General features: G+C 31.9%; 3 protein-coding genes across 3 annotated transcripts; all 3 read right to left on the bottom strand.

Moving 5' to 3' along the window:
• On the bottom strand, window positions 154-1,472 carry LOC109337643. The gene has a single exon (XM_019574659.1). The coding sequence runs from the start codon at window positions 1,214-1,216 to the stop codon at window positions 233-235; it is 984 nt and encodes a 327-aa protein (XP_019430204.1). The 5' UTR covers window positions 1,217-1,472; the 3' UTR covers window positions 154-232.
• Window positions 5,599-6,267, bottom strand: LOC109337633 (eukaryotic translation initiation factor 1A-like). Its single transcript, XM_019574651.1, has one exon. It carries the CDS (start codon window positions 6,143-6,145, stop codon window positions 5,708-5,710), a length of 438 nt encoding a protein of 145 aa, XP_019430196.1. The 5' UTR covers window positions 6,146-6,267; the 3' UTR covers window positions 5,599-5,707.
• Window positions 14,107-22,279, bottom strand: LOC109337624. The gene is made up of 2 exons (XM_019574640.1): window positions 21,529-22,279; window positions 14,107-14,839 (listed from the first exon to the last, which is right to left on the bottom strand). Exons 1-2 carry the CDS (start codon window positions 22,087-22,089, stop codon window positions 14,204-14,206), a joined length of 1,197 nt encoding a protein of 398 aa, XP_019430185.1. The 5' UTR covers window positions 22,090-22,279; the 3' UTR covers window positions 14,107-14,203.

The following is a 25,973-nucleotide window of genomic DNA, read 5'->3' as shown; positions in this document are numbered from 1 at the left end:
ATTTGCATTAAGAATAAAGAGCAACTCACCTTACAAAACTCTCAATAGTGAAATCTAAAGAGGGTAGATATACATGGTCTTACCCCACAATTGAGAAGACTGTTTCCAATATATGAACTCATGACTTCATGTTCACTAAGCAATAACTTTACGGTTGTGTCAAATTCACCCTCTATTCATTTGCATTAAGTTAATACTACAAAATAAAGGAATGTGGAAATTGGAGAACCAATTAAGCAGGAGCAACATCATCATTCTCAAGAACTGGTTGAGTTCTCCTAGTTGAAGCTAATGGTAGTTTACTTTCTCCAATCCAGAATGTATCAAAAGCCTCATCCCCTTCTGAAATTTTCTCCATTTTTCTTATTTTTCTCCTCTTGGCCACTTTAACTAAAATTATCACCACCAAAACCACCATTACCAACCCAACAAAACCTATCACAAATCCTAACACCCACCATATATTAAACCCTTTGCTCTGTGTATCAGATTTTGTTGATGGAACTACAAGAGTATAGTGCCCTTGGCTCATAGCTTCACACACATATGGCCTAGTCATGTTGCTGAATTCCACTGACCCATCAGCACCAAATTTCACACAAATTGGTGCTACATTTTTTGCATGTGGCCTAACATGAGGAAACTGAATTCTGATGGGGTCTCCTTGTATGATAAGGTTCATTTTCTCACAATCTATCAATGTTGTTTCTGATGAAGTGTAAGGTATAATACCAAAAACTGGTGCTACCATTGTGTGGTTAGGCACATTATAGTAATGAGAAGACCAATTACCCAAGTTTTCATATACTATAGCCATTCTCTTCCTATTAGGCTGTGGCACAACCCTTTGTGGAACATTGAAGACACTATGATTCACTCCTCTTAACAAGAAAAAGACGGTGCGCAATCGAACAATCGAAACTTCCATGCCTGTGAAGTTAGAAGGAAGGGAAATATTATAGAAAGTTCCTGTTCTAGGATTTTCTATCTCTTTGTTAGCATGCTTGCAAAGAAAGTCATCTAATGAATCATGATCATAAGTGTTTGAGCCTTCAATTAAAGATGATAGAAATAAAGATACAATTATCCATGTAACTTGACACCATCTTTGTAGCTTTAGCCCCATGAATTTCATCTCATAAGCCTTATTCTGAAGTCTCTTAATGTTGAATACTTGAATGGTTTTCATAGAGATCCATTGATGATCCAAACCCATTGTATATATGATGCATTTTTTTCACTACTCATAATGAGTGAAAGGGAAATAATTTCTCACCACAAACTTGTCTTTCTTTTCTTGTAATTTGCTTATAGAGAGACAAATATTAAGGAAACTCACACAATTGGACTCCTTCACCAACCAAAGTTGTGGCACAAAAAGAAACACAATTGCATATAACCTTTGGTTGAGAAGGTAAAACAGAATCTCCTTAAAACACTTGCCTTTCTTTTTCTACCCTTTTTCCTACATGAGTTTCTTCTTATATGCAAACAAGATAATCAGATTCCTTCTTCAGCCAAGTCTTTGAAGAAGAATGGTGCAATGTAGTGCAGTAACTTTATGGATTTGGTTTAGAAGGTAAACCTGTACCACCTTATACAAAGTGATATTGGTTACAAAAACAAATGATGTTACATGTCTGACTTTTCAACTATTGTTTATATGTAAGTCAATATGCTATTTGAGTTTATTGTGCCTATAAATCAGAGGTATATGTGGAAGAATATGTTTGTGGAGAAATGAGAGGATGAAATGTGTTAAAAAAAAGTTGTATTCTAATGACATTGGTCAGCATATGAAAAGAAAAAGGGTATGGAACTTTTCAAAAGTTGGTGATGTTGTATTAATTTTTGTTATTGACTTGTTGCCATAATTAATTATTAGATTCTTTGAAGATAAAAAAGTTCTATTTATGTAACTAGATTGTTTTTTTATCTGTTTATAGCTGGTCAATGGAAAAGAATGAGTTGGTCATCACATGTGGCCAACTAGGACTTAGGTAAGGGCAGTACCCTTATGAGAGGTGAAAGCTATGCACCTTCAAATATGAAGAATGCTTATTATAGGCAATGGATTGGCTAGGGTTGCAAATTAGCTGGTGAGTTTTAATTTATTACCACTTTATCATTTTTGTAATATTAACACAATACTCTCATGTCTAGGAAGCTTTATCAACAATTATTTTGTAAGAGCTTGAAACTTGGGCAATTACATGTATAAAACGTTGTACTATTTTCATGTAAAATGTTGAAATTATAAGATTAAAGTATACAAGGAGAAAAGAGAATGATAAAAACAGTACATTGTATTAAATATGTGATGATATAATTTTGATACAAAAGATGTAATATTGTAAGAATAATATGTGTTTATACTAGTACTACACTCCTAATTAGAAAATAAAACAAATTATAAAACAAAATAACTCAATACTAAAATATCTACTAAGATAATCTAACAAAACTCAAAATATAATATTGATATTCTCTCAATATCCAAATATATCTTAGTTATTCTTTATAAAATAATTTAAGATAGTCTAAAATTAATTACTATAATATAATTTAGGTGTTTGTACAAAATTTTCAGACTATATTATAATAAATATGCAATTAAAATCATAAGTTTTAGAAAGAAAGCATTATATGTTCAATTTTCATTAGATTTTAAAGATTTTTTTATGAATAGTATTACTAGTACCTTACTCATAATATTATAGTAATTTATACTAAGATTGAGAAGATTAAAATTATTAGTTTGAAATGTGTACCTTGATATACATTTTGCTTTGTTTAAATGAATCCAACAAGTAATAGCCAATGAATATGATCTTCATCTAGTTCTTTTTTTCTTCCTAGATTGGATGAGGGGTCACCTTTCTATGTTACAAAAATCAATGATGTAAAAACCGTACCGTATCGGCCGGTTCAATAAGAAAACCGATGAACCGGACCCTAACTGGTACGATACAGATGTTGAACCGATCAAGTATCAAAACCGGTCAAAAACTGATCAAATCGATCAAAACCGGTGAACCGGCCGGTATTTGACTAAACTGACCGGTTTATACACATATTTGTTTTTTGAAAAAAAAACTTAAAAATCCATTACAATGTGACCCATCTTTCCAACCCTTCTTCAACACTTCAAGGCACATGCTTCCAAGGCATACTTAGATTACACTTTTTGGTTCCTAACATTTGTATGTAATCTCAGTGACATTTGTGTAATCTTAGAGTATTGTCTAAAGATAGGATTTGGTAAAAAAATATAATATCGATATGAGACAACTTTGACTCATTGGTGTTAAATGTTAAAACTCCAAATTTATTTGTTTTGTAGAGTGAGTTGTGAACTTGTGTCATTTATTTATATTTTGCGGTTGTTAAGTGATACTCTTGGATTGATATATGTTTTGTAATTTAGACTTTGAATTTGTTAAAGACTTAAAGTTGTTTGTTTATGTGAATTTTGAGTAGATTATGAATATGGATTATAAATTTGAGTATTTACCTATTTGGAATTTTTTTGTTGTAGATTTGTATATATATAAATATAAGTAGGTATGTCCGGTTTAACCGACATGTGGTTTAATTACTGAACCATACCACTATATCAGTACCCTGACCGGTTTGATAATCAGTACGGTTTTAACAACACTGAAAAAAATACATAATGTTCCAAGATATGTATTTATAGAAAAAGAAATGAAGGCCTCTATCTTTTTATGAAAAAAGGTCACATTGGTTCTACTCATTAAAACTCAACCCAACTAGTAGACTTATCTTAATCCAATGACTTATGGATGAGTTTGACTCGTTCAAATAAATAAAAAGAACATATCCCGTTAAAAGGATAGACCTGTCGTAAAAAAAGGACGAGTTCAGATCTATATCTTGGTCACCTGACCCGTCCCTTATAGTTATATATCAAGAATAGTTGAATAAGTATCTATCAATATCCATTATATTTAGCTCACATAACTCAAATACCTACAATCTCACACAACATATTCATACCACTTATATGATCTTTATTCCTTACCATTTTTTTCATGTTTAATTCTCTTGACGGACTACTACGATGAGAGTAAAAGACAATACGACACTTAAGAGTTAATTATTTTTTTCTTCTCCATTGTTTATTTTTCCTCTTTGAAATTGCTTATGCTTATATTATTACCCCTGATTGCCAATACTCAATAGCCTTCAACCCGTCTTCTTCATCTTTTATCCTTCAAGTCTCATGTATTTTTTATCATTTACAAGAACACTTCAACTTATATTGACATTTGACAGTTTAAATTGTTCTGTGATTTTCAATGTCTTCTATAATTTTTCAATCACGTGATTGTGATATATTTTTAGTTCAAAGGATGCAATTTATGGTTTATAGTTTATATACTGGTGTATGTGGAATGCAGGTTTTAATTGAGTTTATATGTAGATAGTGATAATTTTGATTATACATGCTTAAAGATTCAAGAAAAAAAAAATTACATTTGTCATTTTGTCTTTTTTCAACCCGGACCCGTCCCTATCTTGTCCGTCTTCTTTTGGACCTGTTCCATCCTAATTAGGGACGGATTGGGGTTCAAAAATTGACACGGCCAATATTTAGGGACGGGTGAGGGGCATGCTTAACCCTTCCCATGCTCGGCCCAATGGAAACAAACACAGAATATCCCAGGACAGGTCAAAAACACATTTTCATCAGTTAAATAAAATCAATACTATGTCGAATGTCTTTATTCTCATGCCAACGCCCTAAGAGGAAAAAATACTATCAAGTGTATGCAGTTCTGTCATCAAAGCAACCAAGTTCTCTCTCATAGGACAACATGTGACAATAAAGAACAACACTAGAACTGATGTACCAACCATAACATTTAAGTCAATACAACAGCCAAACCTTTTACTAATTCCTGCTAACTGGGGCCCTAATTGCACCATCCAGGAAACAAGTCCTGGTACCATGGTAGGGTACTTAACATTAGACAACTGGTGCTTAAATGACTATATAGATCAAATAGTACTATAATCTCCTATCATACATCACACCTATAGACAAACCATCTAAATTCTTCTTAATAGTTTCACTTATAGTTTTTTATTGATCCCCCTTTACCTATAGCAATTGGGTTACCCACTATATGATCTACTCTCCCTACTACAACTTCTACAGGTTTTCTCTCCACATGCCCAAACTATACTTCAAGCGAGATCCTACCATCTTTTATGCAGTAAGTATTTGTGGAACCAAAGATACGTTCTTGTAACATTCATTAAGTGCCATTATGACACCGGGATGTATAACAACAAAGTTAGCTTTTAAAGTGTGATAAGGCGATACACGATGCTATATAACAACAACATCCTAGCCTTAATCTCACTAGGTGAAGTAGACTATATGAATTAAACGACACCATAATGCTCTATCATATAACATTTTCACATAATTGATCCATATTATACAGGTTAGACAAAGTTTGATGTTTACTATAGCCTAACTAATGCAATCTGCACCTTTTATCCTTACCTAGGACATTCTATGTATAACATAAAGCATATGATTGACCTAAATAACAAAACACAACAAACAAAAAACAAAGAGAGCAACACAAGCAAAATTAAATCATAGCAACAATAATAATCATTATCAAAGTAACAGCCATATATGTAGCTTCAACAAACTAAAAAAAAAAACTTAGATTTTATCAATATCTTCATCCTCAAAATCGATATAATCAGTACCATCAGCATCATCCTCCTCGTCCAAACCACCACCAATCCCTTCATTAAGCCTAGTATTATCAGGCAACTCACCATAAGCCTTAAGAAGCCTAGCCTCATCAGGCATGTATTTCAGGATGACGTCAGCCTTATCATCCTGATAATCACGGAGACCGACGAGGATGATGTCACCGGCGGCGATCCAAACCTTTTTGTGCATCTTTCCACGGATATGGCAGAGTCGCTTCGTTCCGTCGATGCACATGGCTTCGCATCGACCGTTACCGAGCATGCGAAGAACTTGAGCGTATTCTTGACCGTCTTCTTTGAAAACTAGCTCTCTTTTTTCATCATCAGCTTCGTTCTTTCCTCTCTTTCTGTTTTTTCCTCCCTTTCCCTTGTTCTTCGGCATGATTCGATTGGTTTGGGTTTGAGATTTGGATTTTCTCTCTGTGTCAAACCCTAATTTTGAATCAGAGGTTGATGCCTATGTATCTATCTCTTTTTGTTCTGGGATTCTGAGTAGGCGTGTGCGTGTGGAATAGGGTCACGCGCGAGATCAGAATATCTTAAAAAATAATATTTCATATTTTAATTATTTATTTTATAAAAAATTAATAATATAGATTTATTTACTAATTTAAATTATTATATTTCTTATAATATATAATTAAAATATGAAATAAATTTTTTAATTAACTCTTGGAATATGTAAATTTTCTCCCTATTCACTAACCTAAATTATTTTTACATCTCAAAACAATTTATCTCTTCACTTCAAACTTCTTTATAGTGATGGCTTTCATGTTTAATATGAAATGATATGTAATTAAAATACTTTTAGTTTATATTTAAATTTGGTTTATGATATAGAAAAAATTATACTAATAATGTATCAAAGTTAAACATACAATTTTATATTGGTCAATTTTATGATAAATTATATTTATTACCATTCATTTGTTAATAAAGTTTGAACACAGAGATGGCAAATATTTATTGAGATTGGAATTTGAATAATATTCTTTTAGAACTTCATTATTTTCTTAATGTAAAATTATAAGTTATACTTAAAATGAACTTATAAACTTGAAATTAGTTCTAGTAGTCCTTCGCTTATCAATATGATAATTTATGTTGGATTTCAAGCTTAAAATTGAGAAATTAGTTGAATTTGAGCTAAATATAATTCAATGGTTATATTTATAAAATAAATTATACCAATAAGTTCTTTTTACATTAAACAAAATCTTTGTTATATACACAAGTAGTAGTGTAAGTGGTTCCAGTTTAAACCGAATACTGATGGGGTCGAACTAACCTAATCAAAAAATATGAAATAAAGGAAATATATTAATTGGGAATCGCTCTAATCGATTCATATATTAAAAATATTTTTATTATTTAATGAAATATCATATTGACTAAAATATAATTTAGATTTGGAGTTTGACTCCTTTAAATATATTAATTTTATTATTAATATACCATATGAAAGTTTTAATTATTTCTAGTTAGTTTTATTGTTGTCTTGTGCTTATAAAAACTAAATTTGTCATCACAATTGTAATTGACTTGTTATTTATGTGATATTGTTCTTGTGGAAATTTAAAAATTATTATTTTTTCTAGAATTGATATATTTATGAATTTGCTTGCTTCCTAAAGAGTAATCACAATTGATTTAACATGTTACTCAACCTTTTTTCTATAATGCAAGAAAGATTATTATTTTTTACTCTTCACAAAAAATTGCTTATTTGATTTGAAATTTTGATATTGGAAAACTTGAATAAATATATAAACTTGGAATTGATATATATCCATATTATGAAGCATAATAGCCACATATGTCAATAATAGTGTACCTTATAATCAATAGTGTACCAAATATATTAATAATTAAAGGTCCCCTTTTACTCGTGTTGAGATGCATGAATATACTATTGTATGAACTCTCACATTGCCTAGTATTTGAATGCATAAGACAAATCAACGCTATAAATTGGACTAAGTTCCTTATTATAATGTGCTCCACTTAGAAATATGTTCATGAGTGTGTTAGAACTTGTAATCCTCATTCTATAATAATATCTTGATGGTCGTTCAACAATCTTGTGTACGTAAGCACAATTAGATGAACCTAGATAACAAGTTCTATTTTCCCTTTTTTAATTCTTTTCACTTTAATTGATTGTTTATGGTCAACATTACACAACGGTCGTTTCCATTGCATCAACAATTAGTACCAGAGTCAATTGATAGATGATTCTTAACCTATACATCAGATTCATAATGGAGAAGTTTATTGGAATTGTTAACTTTGAATTGTGGCAAAGAATGATGAATGAAGTGTTGATTGTACAAATCTGTCAAAGGAAGTGTGCGAGAATCAGTGTTGCCCATGGCGGATGGCGGCCCATGGCAGTTGCCAAAATTCAGCCATAAAGGCATTGCGAGCAAATAGCGGACATCATCATGGCGGTTGAAAAAATAAATAAAAAATATAATATAATAGGAAAAATAAAATAATAAATACAATAACACAAAAAACAAACAATAACATAAAGTTTAATAAAAACCATTAAATATTAATGTCTCGTAACTTCATAAGATCACTAAAAAGTAACATAAACAATATTAATAAGTCTTGTCAACATTCACAACTAAAAATCAAAGGAAAATACAAATATAAAATGCAAAAGATTTAATTTTCTAAATATCCTATTCCTCCCCAACATCATCCTCCACATATGCAAACTTAGCAACATATCCTTCAATTACTTCTTCATGTGAGTCATTACATTCAAAAGTTGCAGCTTTTTCTTCACTTTGTCCATCGTCCATTTCTTCATTTACTCATTCATCTACTTCTTCATCTAGTTCTTCAACTACTTCTTCAAGTATTTTCTCTTTACCTTTTTTAGATGATGAAGAACCACCCTTATCTTTCTTAGATTTTCCTCTTGAACGTATAAGTATAGGGTTCTTTATTTTTTGACGCCTTGTACTCATTCTATGCTCGCCAATCCCTAAAGCGCTATAAACATCATCTCATTGTAGATCATCATCATCATATTAAAAAACCCTCTCATTTCCACCTTCATCATCATCACTATCCATCTCCCCAACAAGTCATTCATTACATTTAGAGATGGCAAAAAGGGCCGTCCGACCCGTTTAGCCCGCTCCCGCAAAAATTTAAGCGGGCGCGGGCATGCCCGCATTGGTTAACGGACAAAATTCAATGTTCTGCCCGTTTTAAACGGGCTAACAGGCTTGCGGGCGGCTCACGGGCATTGTTAAATAATTTAAAAAAATAAAAAAAATTCATATAATAAATGAAATGAAATTAAATAAAGTAGTTGAAGATAAAAAATTAACAAAATTTTTGATATTTTATATGAAGTTTAATAAATCACATTAGATTACAATTTTTTTAGGGATTAAAAATCATATTACATCATAACTTATTTAAAATTTTCTTACTTTTTCCTTAAATTATGTTTATGGGCCGCCCGCGGGCCTAACGGAAATGCCCACAAACTTAGCGGGCAAAACGGGAAAATGGGCAAAATTTCTATGCCCTGCCCGCTAAAAAATGTGGGCTATGCGGCCGTGCCCATGGACAATGCCCGTTTTGTCATCCCTAATTACATTCATAAATGTCAATAAGGGAGATTGAGTCAACTTCATCCTTGATGTTATATCTTCACTTCAATGCTTGATTGTATTTAACATAGACCAAATCATTCTTTTAATATCAAGCTTATTCCTTTTCTTGGTATAAATCTGCAACATTCCAATAAATAACTAAGATGAGACACTTATAATTTTTTCAAGGTAAACCCAAAAGGAAAGTAAGTAAATAATTACTTGTTCAAAAGCACTCCAATTGCGTTCACAACCCGATGCACTATAAGTCAAAGACAAGATTTGTATAGCTAATTGTTGTAAATTTGGGGATGATGCACCAAACGTTTTCCACCATACAGCTACAAAGGTCAATTAATTTGTTAAGCAATTGACTTAAATATAACAACATATTTTGTAAAACAAAAATAATTTATTTCTTACCTGGTGTCATTTCTGTCCTCATGGCTATAGCTGTGGATGATCCAAATATTCCACTACCATCTTTATATGTTTGCACCTCCTTCAACATCATTAATTATGTTTGTGTATTGGGTGCAAACTTATGAAGGCAAACATGCAACCCACTATAATCTCAGGGTTAAATTCCATATTGCAATTTGCATAATAATATTCCAGATTTAGCATGTGACCAACCGCTTGTAATGGGTGATGAAGCTGACAATTCCATCTTTCATCAATGATCTTAAAGGCATCCTTGTATTTATTCTCCTTCTCATTGAAGACCTTTATATTGGCCTCCTTAGCCTTATCTATACCATCATAAATAAATCCCATGGTTGCCTTCTTCTCACTATCCACGAACCGAAACACTTTCACAAGAGGTCCCATAACCTTCATTGTATATGTTGCATTCCTCCAAAAGCTTGACATGAGCACAATTTTTGTTGCTTCATTTCATTTGGTTTCTTTGGACAATTTGAAGTAATATAGTATTTTAAAAAACAAGCAAATATAGAAAGAATGTTGCACCAACTCCCTCTTCTTTGTGAAGTGTCTCATCAAACTCAAAGTACTTGAATGGCCGTAAATGAAGCCAACAAGAGAGATAACCCTTTTGATTGTCATTTTGATCCAAAGAAGCTTTCCGATATCTTCCAACATCAAATCTATACAATGTACTACACATGGGGTCCAATAAATTTTTCGTCTTTTCATTTCCAACATCTTACCAGCTAGAACATAGTTGCTCCCATTGTCTGTTAACTTCCATAATATTTTCTTCTCCAACGACCTCCACAACAGCATCAAGCAACTCAAATATTTTATCGCCGGTTTTTATAAAGTCAGACCCATCCACAGAGTTGATGAACATTGTCCCTGTAGTCCAAGTGTCAGACATGATAGAGCATCCAAATCTTTCCCACTGCACTTTATGATCCTTCATTAAATCTTCTGTGTAATTTACCTCCATTTGTAGGAGTGAGACTCTCATAGCATAGTAGGTTGGAGGTGGCAAATGTGGTCCAAACTTTCCGATAGCTTCAAGCATTTCACGGAAGCTGTCCAACCTTACCAAATGGAAAGGGGGACCCGCTTGATACCAAAATCGAGCTATGAATTGGTGGACCCGTCGCACAACTTTTTTGTCTATAGCCTCTTTTATATTTGATTGGCACAATTTCTCTTACTTACTTGTAGTCTCTAGCTTTCTATAAAAAAGATCTATATGGCCTTTCTTCTTCCTCCCAACAACACTGCTGATTGTTTGTGTGGTTTCTTCAAGGCCTTCATTGAGTGCATGTTGATCACTATCACCCAATATATCCCTAGTATCTTGCACAACCCTTTGATATGTTGCAGCATCCTGATGTTGTTTTTCATTGAAAATTGCCCAAAGCTCTTCTCGAACTTCCTTGGGACACTCAGTACATGTCTTAACATTGCTCGACTTTCCCATAAAATGATTCTTCAATCTAGTATTTCCTCCTCTATAGGTATTAGAGCAAAAATTACAGATCACATTGTTTGTGTCTTTTTCTATTAGTGGTGTACAATATTTCCAACCAACATCTCACAACCTTCCAGTAGTTGAAGATGATTGACTTTGGTTGGACATTATGAATAGTTACTACAAAAGTGCAAATAACATATTTAAGTGATGAATTGCAATATATTAGGTGAAATTGAATATAATAATTCATAATTACAATATTGTTGGAAAATATAATGTGATAACTAATATGAATTTATGATAAAGCAAAATGCAAAAAAAAAAGAAAATTGGAAAAGGAAAAAAAAGCAAACGGGAAAAAAAATTGGACAAAAAAATCTGAAAAAAATGTAAATTAGAAAAAAAAATTAAAAAATAGATGAAGAGATGAGAAAACAAGAAAAAATAGAAAAATAAAAATAAGGAAAAAGAAAAACAATGAAAAGGAGTTAACAAACCTATGAATGGTGGTAGTGGCTGCGACAATGGCAGTGGAGACAATTTTGAGAGAGAAAGGCAATAGATAGAAGATGCAAAAATAGAAAGGCTAGGGTTTTAATTTTTAACTCATGAATGGGTCCAAAAAAACACATCTCAGCCCTAATATTTTTTAAAAATGTCCAAAAAGTGAAAGTTCCGCCATCACCGCCATGGTCCTGCCACCGCCACACCGCCATGGCGGCTTTTTTTAGCAACAGGCGGAGACAGCCGTATGGCGGAAATTTCCAAATGGCTAATGGTGGTAGCCCAAAAAACGCTACCATCATCCGCCATGGCTGCCATTGGGCAACACTGGCGAGAATAAACCATATAAGTTGACAGAAAATGAAACATGGTGAGACCGTGATGGGGACTACATCTATGTTAGATCCATAACCCAAGAATTTCATGTATTGGATTGAGACCAAGGTGGAGATAGGGACTCTTGCACTAAGTTAGGTATTGACAATAAATAAATCTCTAGATGTTGGAGAGAATGATCTCATTTAAGATGAGAAGTGAAGTATTCGTATGGTGTGTCTACAACTTTATGATGAATGATGTTAATTGCTAGCGAATCCATAAAAACACACGAAATGTCATTGAAGCAAGATGTAACATAAATATTGGTAGAGATGCAGGGTGTGACATGGATATTGGTTTGGATGAAATAGAGTGACACAAACAATGATTAGCATTGATACAAGGTGTGTGATTTGGGCATACTTCTTAGGATAAAGTATGATAATTCATTTGAACTGTGATTGCGAGAGTAAACAATGGTGTTATCAGTTGAAGCTTTCCAAGGAAGCTCCATGGTTCATTTTATTCAGTATCGAAGATAGTGAACTTTGGTATAGAAGTTTCATAATATCAAAATGTGTCCTAGCAATGGAGAGTTGTGTGTTATGTTATATGATAATAAGAGAAGATACACTACAAGTTTGGAGGGTTTGACTCTTGGTAACATCGTCAAGAATATTCGGAAAGACTTATGTTGAAAGGGATTAGGCTTTTATGTAGAGGATCTGTTAAAGAGAGTTAGACATTGAGCAAGATATTTGCTAAGGTGAAGATTCTTGTATAGTTTTCTTAATGATTAAGATATTTGTCTATTTCAATAAAGGTTGAGAATATTGGAATACTTTAAAATATACTATTGTATGAATTCTCATATTACCTAGTATTAGAATGGATGAGAGAAACCAATGATATATATTGGACTCAACTACTCAAGTCCCTTGTTATAATGTTCATCACGTATAAACACCAATTAGAAACACTTCATGGGCCTTGGGCCCATGAATGCGCTAGATTTTGTAATTCTCATTCTCTAAAAATATATTGTTAATCATTTAACGTTCCCGAAGATGTAAGTATAATTGGATTAATCTCGTTAACAAATTCGTATGTTGTTTTATTTTCTATTTATTCTATGCACTTTATTTAATTTTTTTTGTCCAACACTGTACAACAATTGCTTCCACTATACAACAATTAGAATAAAATCTTGACGATTTTGCTAAAAAATGTTTCAACTGTGGATACTTGCAAACTTTGTATTAATTCTTTAATATTTGCTAGTTTATTTGCAAAACAAATATTTGTCATCATAAAAGATATGATATTGCACTTGAAATGCTATATAAGTGTCTTACCATTTTTCCTTTTAGGCAGCGTAAGAAGTAAGAACATATTGCTAATGAGAGGACGTAACTATGATAATCAAATATATAAGAACATGTTGACATTTTAACATTATTTCAGTATTTTTATTGGACTAATCTTTTCCCAAATTTCTAGATATGGCTTATTTTGATTTGTGTTATGCAATTATACATATGAATTATGTTTTAAACTTTGGATTCTATATATTAGTTTCTTAGCTAAAATAGTAGTTAAAATGAACAAACAATATCGTATGAAATATAATTTGAAGTAATATGGTATTTTTAAAAACAAGCAAATTGTAAAACTGAACCAAACCATTCATGATCGATTCGGTTTGGTTCCTAGATATGATTTCAAAATTATCAGAGCTAAACCATATCATTTTATTAGGAATTGCACCAAAAATTGATCCAAGTGAAACCATGGGACCTCCATATACAAGGGTATTTCATGTCAACACAACATAAAATAAACTTATGATGTATAACTTGTTTTTAAAATTTTAATGTATTATATAACATCTCATCACTTGAAATCTAAATTTTATACAAATAATGTCTAACATATTTCTAAGAACCCAACGAACAAAATAGTTTTAATCTTAGCCCATTTATTGGATCAACCAAGGTCATTAGCACCTCTAACATGTGCTATATAAACATTAAATTCAATTTACACTTGGACTTAGAGTTAGTGGTGACTTAGCCTTTGAACCTATAATAATATTACTGAACTAAAAGTGCATGACCTTTGGGGCAAATATCATGAGCCTTGTCAATGAAGAAGGCAAGAACTTTCTAGCAAACAAAAAACAAACATTTATGTTACCTCCATTATACTGACATTTTTTATTCCTCAAATTCTCCAAAAACTCAACAGTAACTTCTGGTCTCACATATTTTGTTGGGTGTTGTCCACCCTTTGACCAATCAACCCAAGTCACACTCTTGTTTGAATTCCTCTCCCAAAACTTGATGCTAACAAAGGTTGGCAAGTAATGTTCATCAGCATAACATGAACCTAAACAGTACTTTTGAAAAATTGGGAAATATGTTGTGTCTGATACTACTTCTAAGGCAAGGTCTCTACCCATTTCAAACCATTGAAATCCTTTTCTCCATTGTTTTAGAGTGATGCTAGGATTCATAAGTTTTGGATATCTTCCACGTCCAACTGAACCAGGGTCATCAAAAGCCATAACATAGTTTTGAGTAGAGTTGATCAAGTATGAATAAATTGTGTGGAAGTTGAAGAGAGGTATGCATGACTCTGATAAGAGAACAAATCGTTGGTTTGAGAAGTCAAGAAGTGCATTTGCAAGTAAGCGACGCTCAGCTTCAATCATGTTTACTTTGCCCCATTCTACTATCTGCATTATATGATATATGACCAATAATATTAAATATTAATCACATATTGAGAAAGTTTATGGGAATGTATAAATCTATGATCTACTTTGTGAAAAAATTAAAATTTGTTACAACCAAACATCAACCATAAGAAATTATTTTACAAATGAATACAATTAGATTTAAGTTCATTAAATTCCCCCTTGCATATTCTTATTTGTGTTTACGTTTGGCTTGAAGCATGATGCAAAATAGTAAAGAACAAAACTAGTACTCTATTGATGTGGACAATTGTATAGAATCAGAAAATGATTTAGATCTCTACATAATTTTCTATTACACCCATTCTAATTCTAGAGATTAGTCCCTCCACAAGGGGAACACACATGATGTTGGATCAACCATACTATACATTATTACTATTTGGACAAAGATCTATTGTCCCAAATGATGTCTCAAATCTTGTCTCACACCAATGAAGCCATCATAGGAAAAAAATAATGAATGTTTAAAATTTTTAATCAGCATGACATATTTTTATTGCTTCGAGATAATATTTTGAGATATGATTTAAGACAACGAATTTTCTGTTTTTATTGAATATGTCTTTCTTCAATTCATGTCTATGATTTTACTGAATATGTCTTCCTTCAATTCATGATTATGTCTTTACATTATTCTCTTATGTGTTCTGTTTTATTCTCCCCTTGCTATGTTGATTGACTACATGAATTAAAGAGTGTTATAAGAGCATCTACAATTGAGAACACAATTTTCAATATTATTTAGGTCCCACATATTATTTTAAAATTTATTATAACCCCTATAAAATAAGAACAATATTTATTTTTCCATCACAATGACAAACATCACTCTTATTATTATTTGAGTCCCACAACTTACCACACATTTTTATATTTTACAATAAATATAGCAAAATATTAAGAATAATTGCTTATTTATTTATTAATAAATTAAAAATTGTTATAATTTATTAAAAGTTTCTCTCTATCCCTTTACTTCCCCCACACCCCCACGTCTCTCTCTCACTTCTCCATCTTCTTATCTCCATCTCTTCACTTCCCCCATCTCCCTCACTTCCTCATTTTTTCAGCCACACACAAACTCGTTTTCATCTCCTCCCTCAATCCCGTTTTCATCCCCTCCCTCAAACCTGTTTTCTTCACCTTCCTCAAACCCTTTAAACCTTTCTCCCCACTCACCCTTCAAACTGTTGACAAACATGCAATTAGTGGAATTTTCGTTAAAGGAAGAAAAGTTGGGGTTCTTTGATTTTTTTTTTAATTTTCGTTTCTTCAAAATTTTAATTTTTTGTAATGATTCTGGTTTTTTTTATGTTTCTAGATACGTTTGTGCATGTATTTATTTTTGCATTGCATATTTTCATTGCTCTTCTCTCATCAACAAGAATTGTTCATATTTAGCTATTTTTGTTCTTATTTAAGAACAAAACACAAGTAATAAGAACATCACAGCGAAGAACAAAATAAGAATGTTCTTATTTTGTTAAGAACAACCTTAAGAACAACCAATGTGGATGCTCTAATGCTCTTTTAGAACTGTTCAGACTCATTATATAGTCCAAATGTTTTATCATTCTCATCATTTTCAAAGCTTATTTAACCTCTAACTCTCGAATTCTATGATAAGAAGATATTAATTTTGATTCTCTTTTAGCCTGCCAAAATGCAAAGAATCGTGATAATTATTGAAAAGTTTGTGAAAATAGTTTTCCATATTTCCTTAATATCTTTGTTCTTTATGAAGACTTTCCCATTTTTATCTTTAATGTATTTCACTTGGTCCAAGTGTCTTATTTCTTCATATCCTTTGAAAACCTATAGACGCTTCTTGACCCTCCCTTCCAAACTAACTATTTGTATAACTTATTATACACTCTATCTTTTGCTTTGCTCATAGTTTTTTGATATCTTTCTTAGTTGTCATATATTATTTTCAACTTTCAATATTTGTACTTAATACTTTCATTATTCCCTACTTTCTTAGTTGTGTTGTATTAGTTGCCATGGACGCTTTTGTCACAATATTATGATTATTTACCATTTCATTCAAAGCCTCTAGATTCACTCAATGTTTCCTTTACTATCTTCCTAAATCTTATGGCTAATTAATCCCATATATCACTAGCATTTTCTTGTGCTTTTCAAAACCCTTACTTGGAAGCTCTTTCATTCCTCTCCCTTAAATTTTCACCACTTAATTATTGGGACTATATATTGATATTTCTCTCCACTCTATTCTTCACATTTATATTCATAACCAAAATTCTATGTTGGATCATTAAACTCTTTCCTTGTATAGCTTTAATCCAAGCAAAACTTCATATCTAATTTCCTTATAAGAATGTTATTGATTTGAGAGCATGTCACTCTACTCTTATATGTGATATGTTGCTCCTCCTACATCCTAAAACATGTATTATCTACTTTAAAATCAAAAGATAAAGATGAATCTATAATAACTTTAGCTTCCATATTTGCTTCCATTATGTCACAATCTCATGAAAGCCTTCATACTCTCTAGTATCCATCTCTAGATGTCCATTGAGATCCCATTCATATAAAACATATTTTCCTAAAAATATTCATTGGAATAAACCTTTCAAATCCTCCCACGACCTTATCTTATGATGTACCTTTAGTCTGGATGAAGATCACCTGTCTTCAATGATGTCTCATTCTCTGTCCCAAGCCAATCATATATTGACTTGTGGATAAAAAATTTAAAACAAAAAGTAATAAAAAGTAACTCTCTAATTAGCTTGGGATAGAGAGTGAGACACCATTTGGGATATGTAATCTCTGTCCCTTTAGTCCTACTTGAGGTGCATGAGCACTAATCACATTAAATATGTCTTTATTTACTACAAACTTTAGTGTTATAATCATATTTTTTACTCTTTTTACATCACTACATCATTCTTCCATTCTTTATCTATAATTATTCTCACTCCACTTTTTGATCTTGTCTTACTAATGTAGCACAACTTAAAATCTAAATCATCTAACTTTTTTGCATTTTGCCGACCCACTTAGTTTCTTGTAGTACCATAAATTTGACCATCCCTCCAACCATTATGTCTATTATTTTCATTGATTTACATGTAAGAGTACAATGTATATATTTTATGTTATGATTCACATCTTAGGTCAGTGAACTATCTTCTTTACTCACATCGTTCACGCAAATGCACCAACCTATGCTTATGTTTTACTACATATGGTTCACTCTTGCTCATTTGATAATATATTTGGGTGTGATATAGATGATTGTAGAAGATAGGAATTCTAGTGTAATTCGAAACCTCAAGTGAATAAGGGTAGAGATTCCAATGAAAAGAATAATAGGTTATGAACTTTCTTATTGAATTATGCAATAATTACAAGAAGAAGAGTATATTGTGAATGAAATTGTACATGTTAAACTAAGTACAAGTTACTTGTACAACTCATTTTCCTAACTAACTTTCCCTCCACAATTCTATTAGTAACTAACAACATTATTACAAATATACCCCTTAACATTGCCCCCCTTGTCCTCAAGAATTAAAGTGAGGAAATTGTTTGCACAAATCAAAGTAAAACTCCTATGTAGCATCCTCTGGCCAGTGATACTTCCATTGAACCAGAACTTTAGTTACAACCCTTCCTCTTTTCTTAACAGTCATTTTGTCCAAGATTGTCTCTAGTTCTTTATTAGCAATGGCTTCAGAAGTTTGGGTAGAGATGGCAAAAGTAGTAAGGGTCTGACCTATATGCTTCATCAACTGTGAAACATGGAATACATCATGCACCTTTCAATGACTTAACAACTGCAACTTATATGCTATTGCTCAAACCTTGTTTATGACAACAAATGGTCCAAAATACTTAGGAGCTAGTTTCTCACTCACCCTTGCATCCACATAAACCTCTCTATAAGATTGAAGCTTGACATAAACCATATCTCCCACCTTGATCTGTCTATCACTTCTATGTCTATCAGTCACATGCTTCATCCTGTTCCGATCTCTCATGAGGTGAAACTTGAGAACCTTGAGCATCTATTCTTTTTTAGCTAAACTTTTATCCACCAACTGGACTTTAGAGTTTAGACTCGCCAGGCAGATAATGAAGATTGGCTGGTGGAGGTTGACCTTACACTACCTTATAAGGAGTGGCTTGAATGGAAGTATAGAATGTAGTGTTATACCACCATTCAACCAGTGGTAACCACATAGACCATTGGTAAGAAGAATCTGCACACATGCACCTTAGATAAGTCTCCAAGCATCTATTCACCACTTCTGTCTGTCCATTTGTTTGTGGATGATATGATGTGGATAGGTTGAGCTAAACTCCCTGGAAAGCCATCAACTCTTGCCAAAATTGGCTAACAAAGATGAGATCTCTATCAATAGTTATTGAATTAGGGAAACCATGTAGTTTGAATACATTGTCCATAAAGGACTGAGTCATAATTCCAGCACTGAAAGGATGTGCCAAACATATAAAATGGACAACCTTACTAAGTCTATCCACCACCACACATATGACTTGCTTCCCATTAGAATTAGGAAGTCATTCTATAAAATCCATAATGATGTGTTGCCAAACTTGATTAGAGCATGGCAGAGGCTGCATTAATCCTAGAGAAGCAGCAATATCATATTTACATTTCTGGCACACTAGACATTGATGAATGAAGTGTTTGATGTCCTTATTCAACCATTTCCATTGTAGGACAACCTTGACCCTTTTGATTGTTGCATTCCTACTATAGTGCCCCTTGCAGCAGTGTTGTGGAACCATTAGAGTAATTCATGCCTGAGAGTGGCATTTTGTCCCACTACGAACCTTCCCTTCCTCCTTAACTCAACCCCAATCCAAGTGTAATGTTTGTGCAAGGCTGGGTCCAACTACAACTGAGCCATAATCTTTACAAGTCCTGGATCAGTGACCCAAGTTGATTTGATCATATCCATGACATTAGAGTGAAGGTCATGAACAACTAATGCCAAGCATTCTACTTCATCTCTTATAGATAGTGCATCAGCAACAACATTATCCATTCATAGCTTAAACTATATGGAAAAATCAAACTCCATTAGCTTAATCAACCATTTTTGTTGGAAAGTATTTGTAAGCCTCTGATCCAACATATACTTCAAGCTTCTATGATCTGTTCTAATGATGAAATTTATGTTCAACAAGTAGTGTTTCTAGTTTTGCACTGCAAACACCAATACCACCAACTCATTCTCATAAGTTGATAAGGTTTGTTGATGTTGATTCAACATTCTAATGATGAAAGGAATTGGATGATGTTATTGCATCAGGACAACCCATACTCCTTGACCAGAAGCATCAACTTCTACCACAAATTCTTGAGAGAAATCATGCAAAGCTAATACTGGTGCAGTGCATAGTAGTTTTTTTAACTGTTGGAAGGAAGGCTTAGTTGCCTTGTACCATTGGAACCCTTCTTTTCTGAGCATATCAGTCAATGGTTTGGCTACTACTCCATAATTTCTCACAAACCTTCTATAATACACAACCATACCCAAAAACCCCCTCAATTGTTTGATGGTTGAAGGCATTGGCCAACCTTGCACAACTTGGATCTTAGCAGGGTCAGTAACAACTCCTTCTACTAAGATAAAATGGACTAAGTATTCCATTATAGGAACTCCAAAATAGCACTTTGATTGCTTAGCAAACAAGTTGTTTTCCCTCATCACAGCCAAAACCTTTTCTAAATGAATAAGGTGCTCCTCCAAGTTATTGCTATATATGAGTATATCATCAAAGAACACCAGTAAGAACTTTCTCAAAAATTCTTGGAACACAGAATTCATCAAGCTTTGAAATGTAGTAGGGGCATTGGTTAGACCAAAATGTATGACTAAGTACTCAAAATGACCACTATGTGTCCTGAAAGTTGTCTTGTGTATGTCCAAAAGATCCATCCTAACTTGATGATAGCCAACTCTCAAATCAATCTTAGAAAAGATAGTTGATCCATATAGCTCATCCATCAAATCATCTACTAAGAGAAGAGAAATTTTTTCCTTAATAGTACCCTTATTCAACTTCCTGTAATCCACACAAAATCTTCAAGAACTATCCTTTTTGCCTACTAATATGACAGGGCTATCATAAGGGGTGATGCTGCATTGTATCACCCTAGAATTCAACATCTCTTTCGAAACCCTAAGTGAATAAGGGTAGAGATTCTAATGAAAACAAGAATAGAATATGAACTTTCTTATTGAATTATGCAAAACAAATACAAGAATTACAAGAAGAATATATTGTGAATGAAATCGTACATGTTAAACTTCTACAAGTTACTTATACAACTCATTTTCCTAACTAATTTTCCCTCCACAATTCTATTAGTAACTAACTACACTATTACAAATATACCCCTTAACAATGTGATACAAAGCATTGTTTCTGTGCAACAACCTAACATTATCACTTCGTTGATCCATATTATACATAGTCTATCAACTAGCTAACACACATTAACATTTTATATGAGTTTAGGATTGGCTATATATAGCAATCATACACACATAAGCAAATATATTTGTTCCTTCTATTAAAGCACCTTGCATATCTAACGTGAAACATATTATGGTAGTTGTAAATGTAAAAATGTAATTAAGAATAAAGCAACTAACCTTACTGGGAACTCTCCTGCCTTGAAACACTGGACTCTCCTGATTTGGTGCAATGTAAGATGGATCTGAATGCACGTAAATAGAGTAGTACCCTTCATGCCCTTTGAAGAACATTTCCCACAAAGGAGCCAAAGGCAAAGGACCCCTTACCAAAAACATGAATGCCACCTTTGGAACTCGATCATATGGATATTTATCAATCTTAGGAGTCATTGAAGCTCTCCATAGTAATTCTTCATCACTCATATCATGCATCACATATGGAGGCTCAGTGAACTCTTTCAATCGTATATGACCCACATTCGATATTTTTGGTACTGCAATTGGTAGCGGTTCCGCTATCGGTGGTGGTATTGGTGGCAACAATGGTGGTGACAACAATGGCATTTTCTCTGATGAATTTTGTGAGAGTTGAGTAAACTGTAGATTAATGTTAGAGTGCTTAGGATGGGAGCTTATGACAATGCCAATGGTCACACCAAAGCCTAAAATGAGGACATAGGAAAGGAAATTGAGCTTGGAAAAAGAGTTTGGTGGACACTGTTTACTTGAGTTCTTCATTTTTAAGGAAAAATGTTATGAAAAGATAATTATCTAATTATGTTGTCTGGGTATGTATAAGAATCTAGAATGAATCAAAGGCTTGTAGTTTTAATAAAGTAAGGGTAATGGTTAAAGAAGAAGAATTATAGGAATATGTTTGGCACTATGGTATAAACCTATTTATAGAAACAAGATTAGAAATATACTTATCTTCTAAGTTCTAGCCAAAATATTTCTGTATTCACGAAGCATAATAAAAATCAAATAAGTAAAGGATCCAAGTTTTTTTACAAATAAATATTAGTATGTCATTATTTGTAATGGGTGAGACTCTATATATATATGTTTTGACTGATTACTACTAAGATAACCATGGCATGAAGTTGATGGCTTTGAAAACCAATAAATATGAAGCTTTCTCTGTCACTTGAATGCCTCCACTTTGAAGTTGAACTATTGATAACAGCTTCTTTAGAAAGCTGAAGTTGTCAATGCATAACACTTAATTGTTTGTTCGGAAAGCTGTACAAAGTGATTAATTTTTTGTTAAAAAACATATAACTGACACACATACCTAATTATATTGGATTATTGGAAGCGGGAAATTATTATATTTAAACTAAAGATGATCATGTAGATTTTGTAGTTAGTATCTGGTACAGTCTTCAGAACTTGGATGATTTATTTGTGTGTGAAGTTAGTGACATTTGAAGTCTGTGGTACCGAATACCAATAGGAATTATTACAGATCTAAAAAAAATTAAGATCAAGAACACATCTCTATCTACGGATGATAATGGATCCAGACTAACAATACTGATAAATATTAAATAATATCTGCAACGATCAAATCCTTTTACATAATGGACATTTCACATTCTAATACAAATGTTTTAAAACAATTATTCCCTCTGAATTTCATTATAAAATATAATATAAAATGTTTCTTCTTTTATAATATTTTTTACATTTTTATATTTTATTTATTGTTTTCCCTCATTTGTCTTTATTAAAGGATTTAAATATCTCTTTTTATTGTTGTTGTTATTAAGACTATTAATTAGTGAACAATATTAAATAAGTGTCAACTTGTAACTTTATAATGTTTTTTTAAAATCATGACAAATAACTAGTTTGATTAGAAATGTTTTATAAATATGTACCCAAAAAAAGAAATGTTTTGTCAATAGAATCGGAACCCCCTCCCCATTTTTAAAATGCATAAAAGTTTGACATAGATTTAAGTGAATGGGTTGCACAATTCATTAAAGAGGGTAATATTTATGTACCAATAGTGTAAAGATTTATACATAGTCAATGTATTATACATCATTTATTTATATTATTTTAATTTAAAAGTCAATAATGATTAAAAATGAATGGTAAATGATACATTGACAATGTAAAAAAATTCTTAAACTGTCATTATATACCTCCTTTTATCTTCATTTCAAAGTACCTATATCAGTATATCTATTATTGGTAACTAGAATAAGATCATGAACTAATCAATGGGCCAAAAATTGTATGGAACAGAAGCAATTTACCTTTTCACCACATGGAAAATGTCATCCATTGATTCCTCGGTTTGTGATCTGAAATGTGTTACCAATTGTAAGAGTTTAGAACTCAGGTCTCCAAAAGGCTTCATATTAATAGTTTGAATGTCTTAAAGGCTATAGGATAGGTAGGATGGCTTATCTAAGAAGGTCAAAATAATTAACATATATTTATCACATTAAATGTTAGATCATATGTGGATTATACACATATCATTCCTCTTATTCACTTGAGGGCATACAAGATCAAAATTTAACCTAGTTACCTTAGACTAATGTTTATTGTAGTTTCTCATTGAAATAGGAAAACAAAGGTTTAACCTTAGACTAATGTTTATTGCAGTTCCTCCTAGAATAGGAAAATAACTAGAGCGAGTCGAACTTAAGTTCAACTAGCCAAACTTGATCTGGGTTCGATATGTGAGCTACTTTTTTAGCTTGAGCTCAACTCAATTTAGTTAAGAAATTGTTTAATTCAATTTGTCGGTTCGAATTGGTTTAGTCCCATTAAGAGTTCTCGATTTGTTTAGTTCAACTCGTTAATTTGACTAGTTCATTTCTTCAACTGAAATGATGCTTATTTATTTGATATGTATCAATTTAAAAATGATTCTCTACATATATATGTACATGCATGCATATATATAGTCAAACCAATTCATGAATCTAACAAATTGAAATGTATTTGACCCAAGTTTGATTCGTTTATTTAACGAGTTTAGTCAATTAAAATTCAATTTGTTTGGTTCATAAACCAAGTTTTTCAAACTAACTAAACATTCAAGTTTTAAACTAATATCAAATTAGTTTATTTTAACCCTATTTTTTACTTTTAGTATACCATAATAGAAAACACTCACCCCTTCATGCACGTCAAGAAAAAATGACAAGAATATAAACAGATTAGAACTCCTAATTTCTATTAGAAGTTTTAATGTTTCAAGAATTACACAAGATAAAATAACTTACAAACTTCCATTTTGCTAAGTTTGGTGTTATCTCCCAACTCCTTATTATCTATCTATTTCTTCCCTTTAAACAAAATCCTCTGAATAACTAGATATATAACTTATATCCTATGACACTCCTGACAAGGTATCCTCCAAAATTGAGAAGATGAAGAAAGTGTGATTTGGGGAAAACTACTTATAAATGATAAACTAATAGATACAAGCACATAAAATGTTCCAATTCATCCAAAAAATGTTGAACATCATGATAACTTAAACTAATATATACAAGCACATAAAATGTTCCAATTCATCCAAAAAAATGTTGAACATCATGATAACTTGTTTAGTCTTTTAGCCAAAGAGAAAAACAATTTATTTTTATCTTAAAAGGTCATTTTCCACTGCATTTCAATCAACAAGAAAAGTTAAGTGAAACATGAGAAAATTAAATAAATAAGCATCAAAATCTAAGTGCAAGATAGATAAATTCAATTTAGTATTCCACTTATTTCTAATTCCCAACCTAACTCGCACATCCATGGCACATTAAAAGCATCATATACATATATTTATATATATATATATATATATATGATTGTCATCAAATACATATATTTATATATATATATGATTGTCATCAAATCAGACTCCTAATTGATGCACTTTTATTTAGAAATTCAACACTATTTCGTCATGATATGTGCAATGTATCCTATTATTTAAATTTCATATGAATTAGAAATCAATTTTTTGTTAACTAAGATGATCTATGATAGAATATTATAATGTTCTTTCATCCATTACAATCAATCTTAGCTAATGGAATCAGTTATTGTTGTATCATGTCAATAATAAGGTTATTCATATGAATTATTTATTTTGTTTAGGTGATATACTTAAAAACAACCATACATATTATTCAATCAATTATAACATGTCTATATTTTAGTTATCAACACACCAGCATTCACAGTACCAAAATCTTGATACATCCATGATTTGGAACGTGACTAAAATCTTCGTAATTGACAATCTGATTTAAAATAGAATAAAATAATAATATAAGAGGATAAAATGAAAGAATGTAGAGAAAAAGCACTTGCCATGGTTATCTTCCATAGTGCTTGATAGAGGATGCAGCTCCATAGGTGAAGCATGGAAGGAAAGAAGAAGAAAGATAATGTAATAATAACCTTATACAGTTTCATCTAATTTTAAAAGAAAGGTTATAGTTAAGTTTTCTAAACATGGGTTACCAACCTTATTTAGGGTCAATCCTGTTGATACGAGTAAAACCGTTTTCTATAATGAATCTGGTTTGTAATATTATACCTTTGAATTATAGCATATTTTTGTTATTTAAATATATTAATGTGATAATAATAAAAAA

The sequence above is a fragment of the Lupinus angustifolius genome, chromosome LG02, assembly GCF_001865875.1.
Source record: "Lupinus angustifolius cultivar Tanjil chromosome LG02, LupAngTanjil_v1.0, whole genome shotgun sequence".
In the NCBI taxonomy this organism is placed as follows: domain Eukaryota; kingdom Viridiplantae; phylum Streptophyta; class Magnoliopsida; order Fabales; family Fabaceae; genus Lupinus; species Lupinus angustifolius.
This window is presented reverse-complemented; position numbering and strand designations above follow the sequence as displayed.

Coding starts and splice junctions, on each gene's coding strand:
- LOC109337643 (XM_019574659.1), bottom strand. CDS start 1,216: ATGGGTTTGGATCATCAATGGATCTCTATGAAAACCATTCAAGTATTC.
- LOC109337633 (XM_019574651.1), bottom strand. CDS start 6,145: ATGCCGAAGAACAAGGGAAAGGGAGGAAAAAACAGAAAGAGAGGAAAG.
- LOC109337624 (XM_019574640.1), bottom strand. CDS start 22,089: ATGAAGAACTCAAGTAAACAGTGTCCACCAAACTCTTTTTCCAAGCTC. Junction 14,840..21,528: donor GCAGGAGAGTTCCCAGTAAG/GTTAGTTGCTTT, acceptor CATATAATGCAG/ATAGTAGAATGGGGCAAAGT.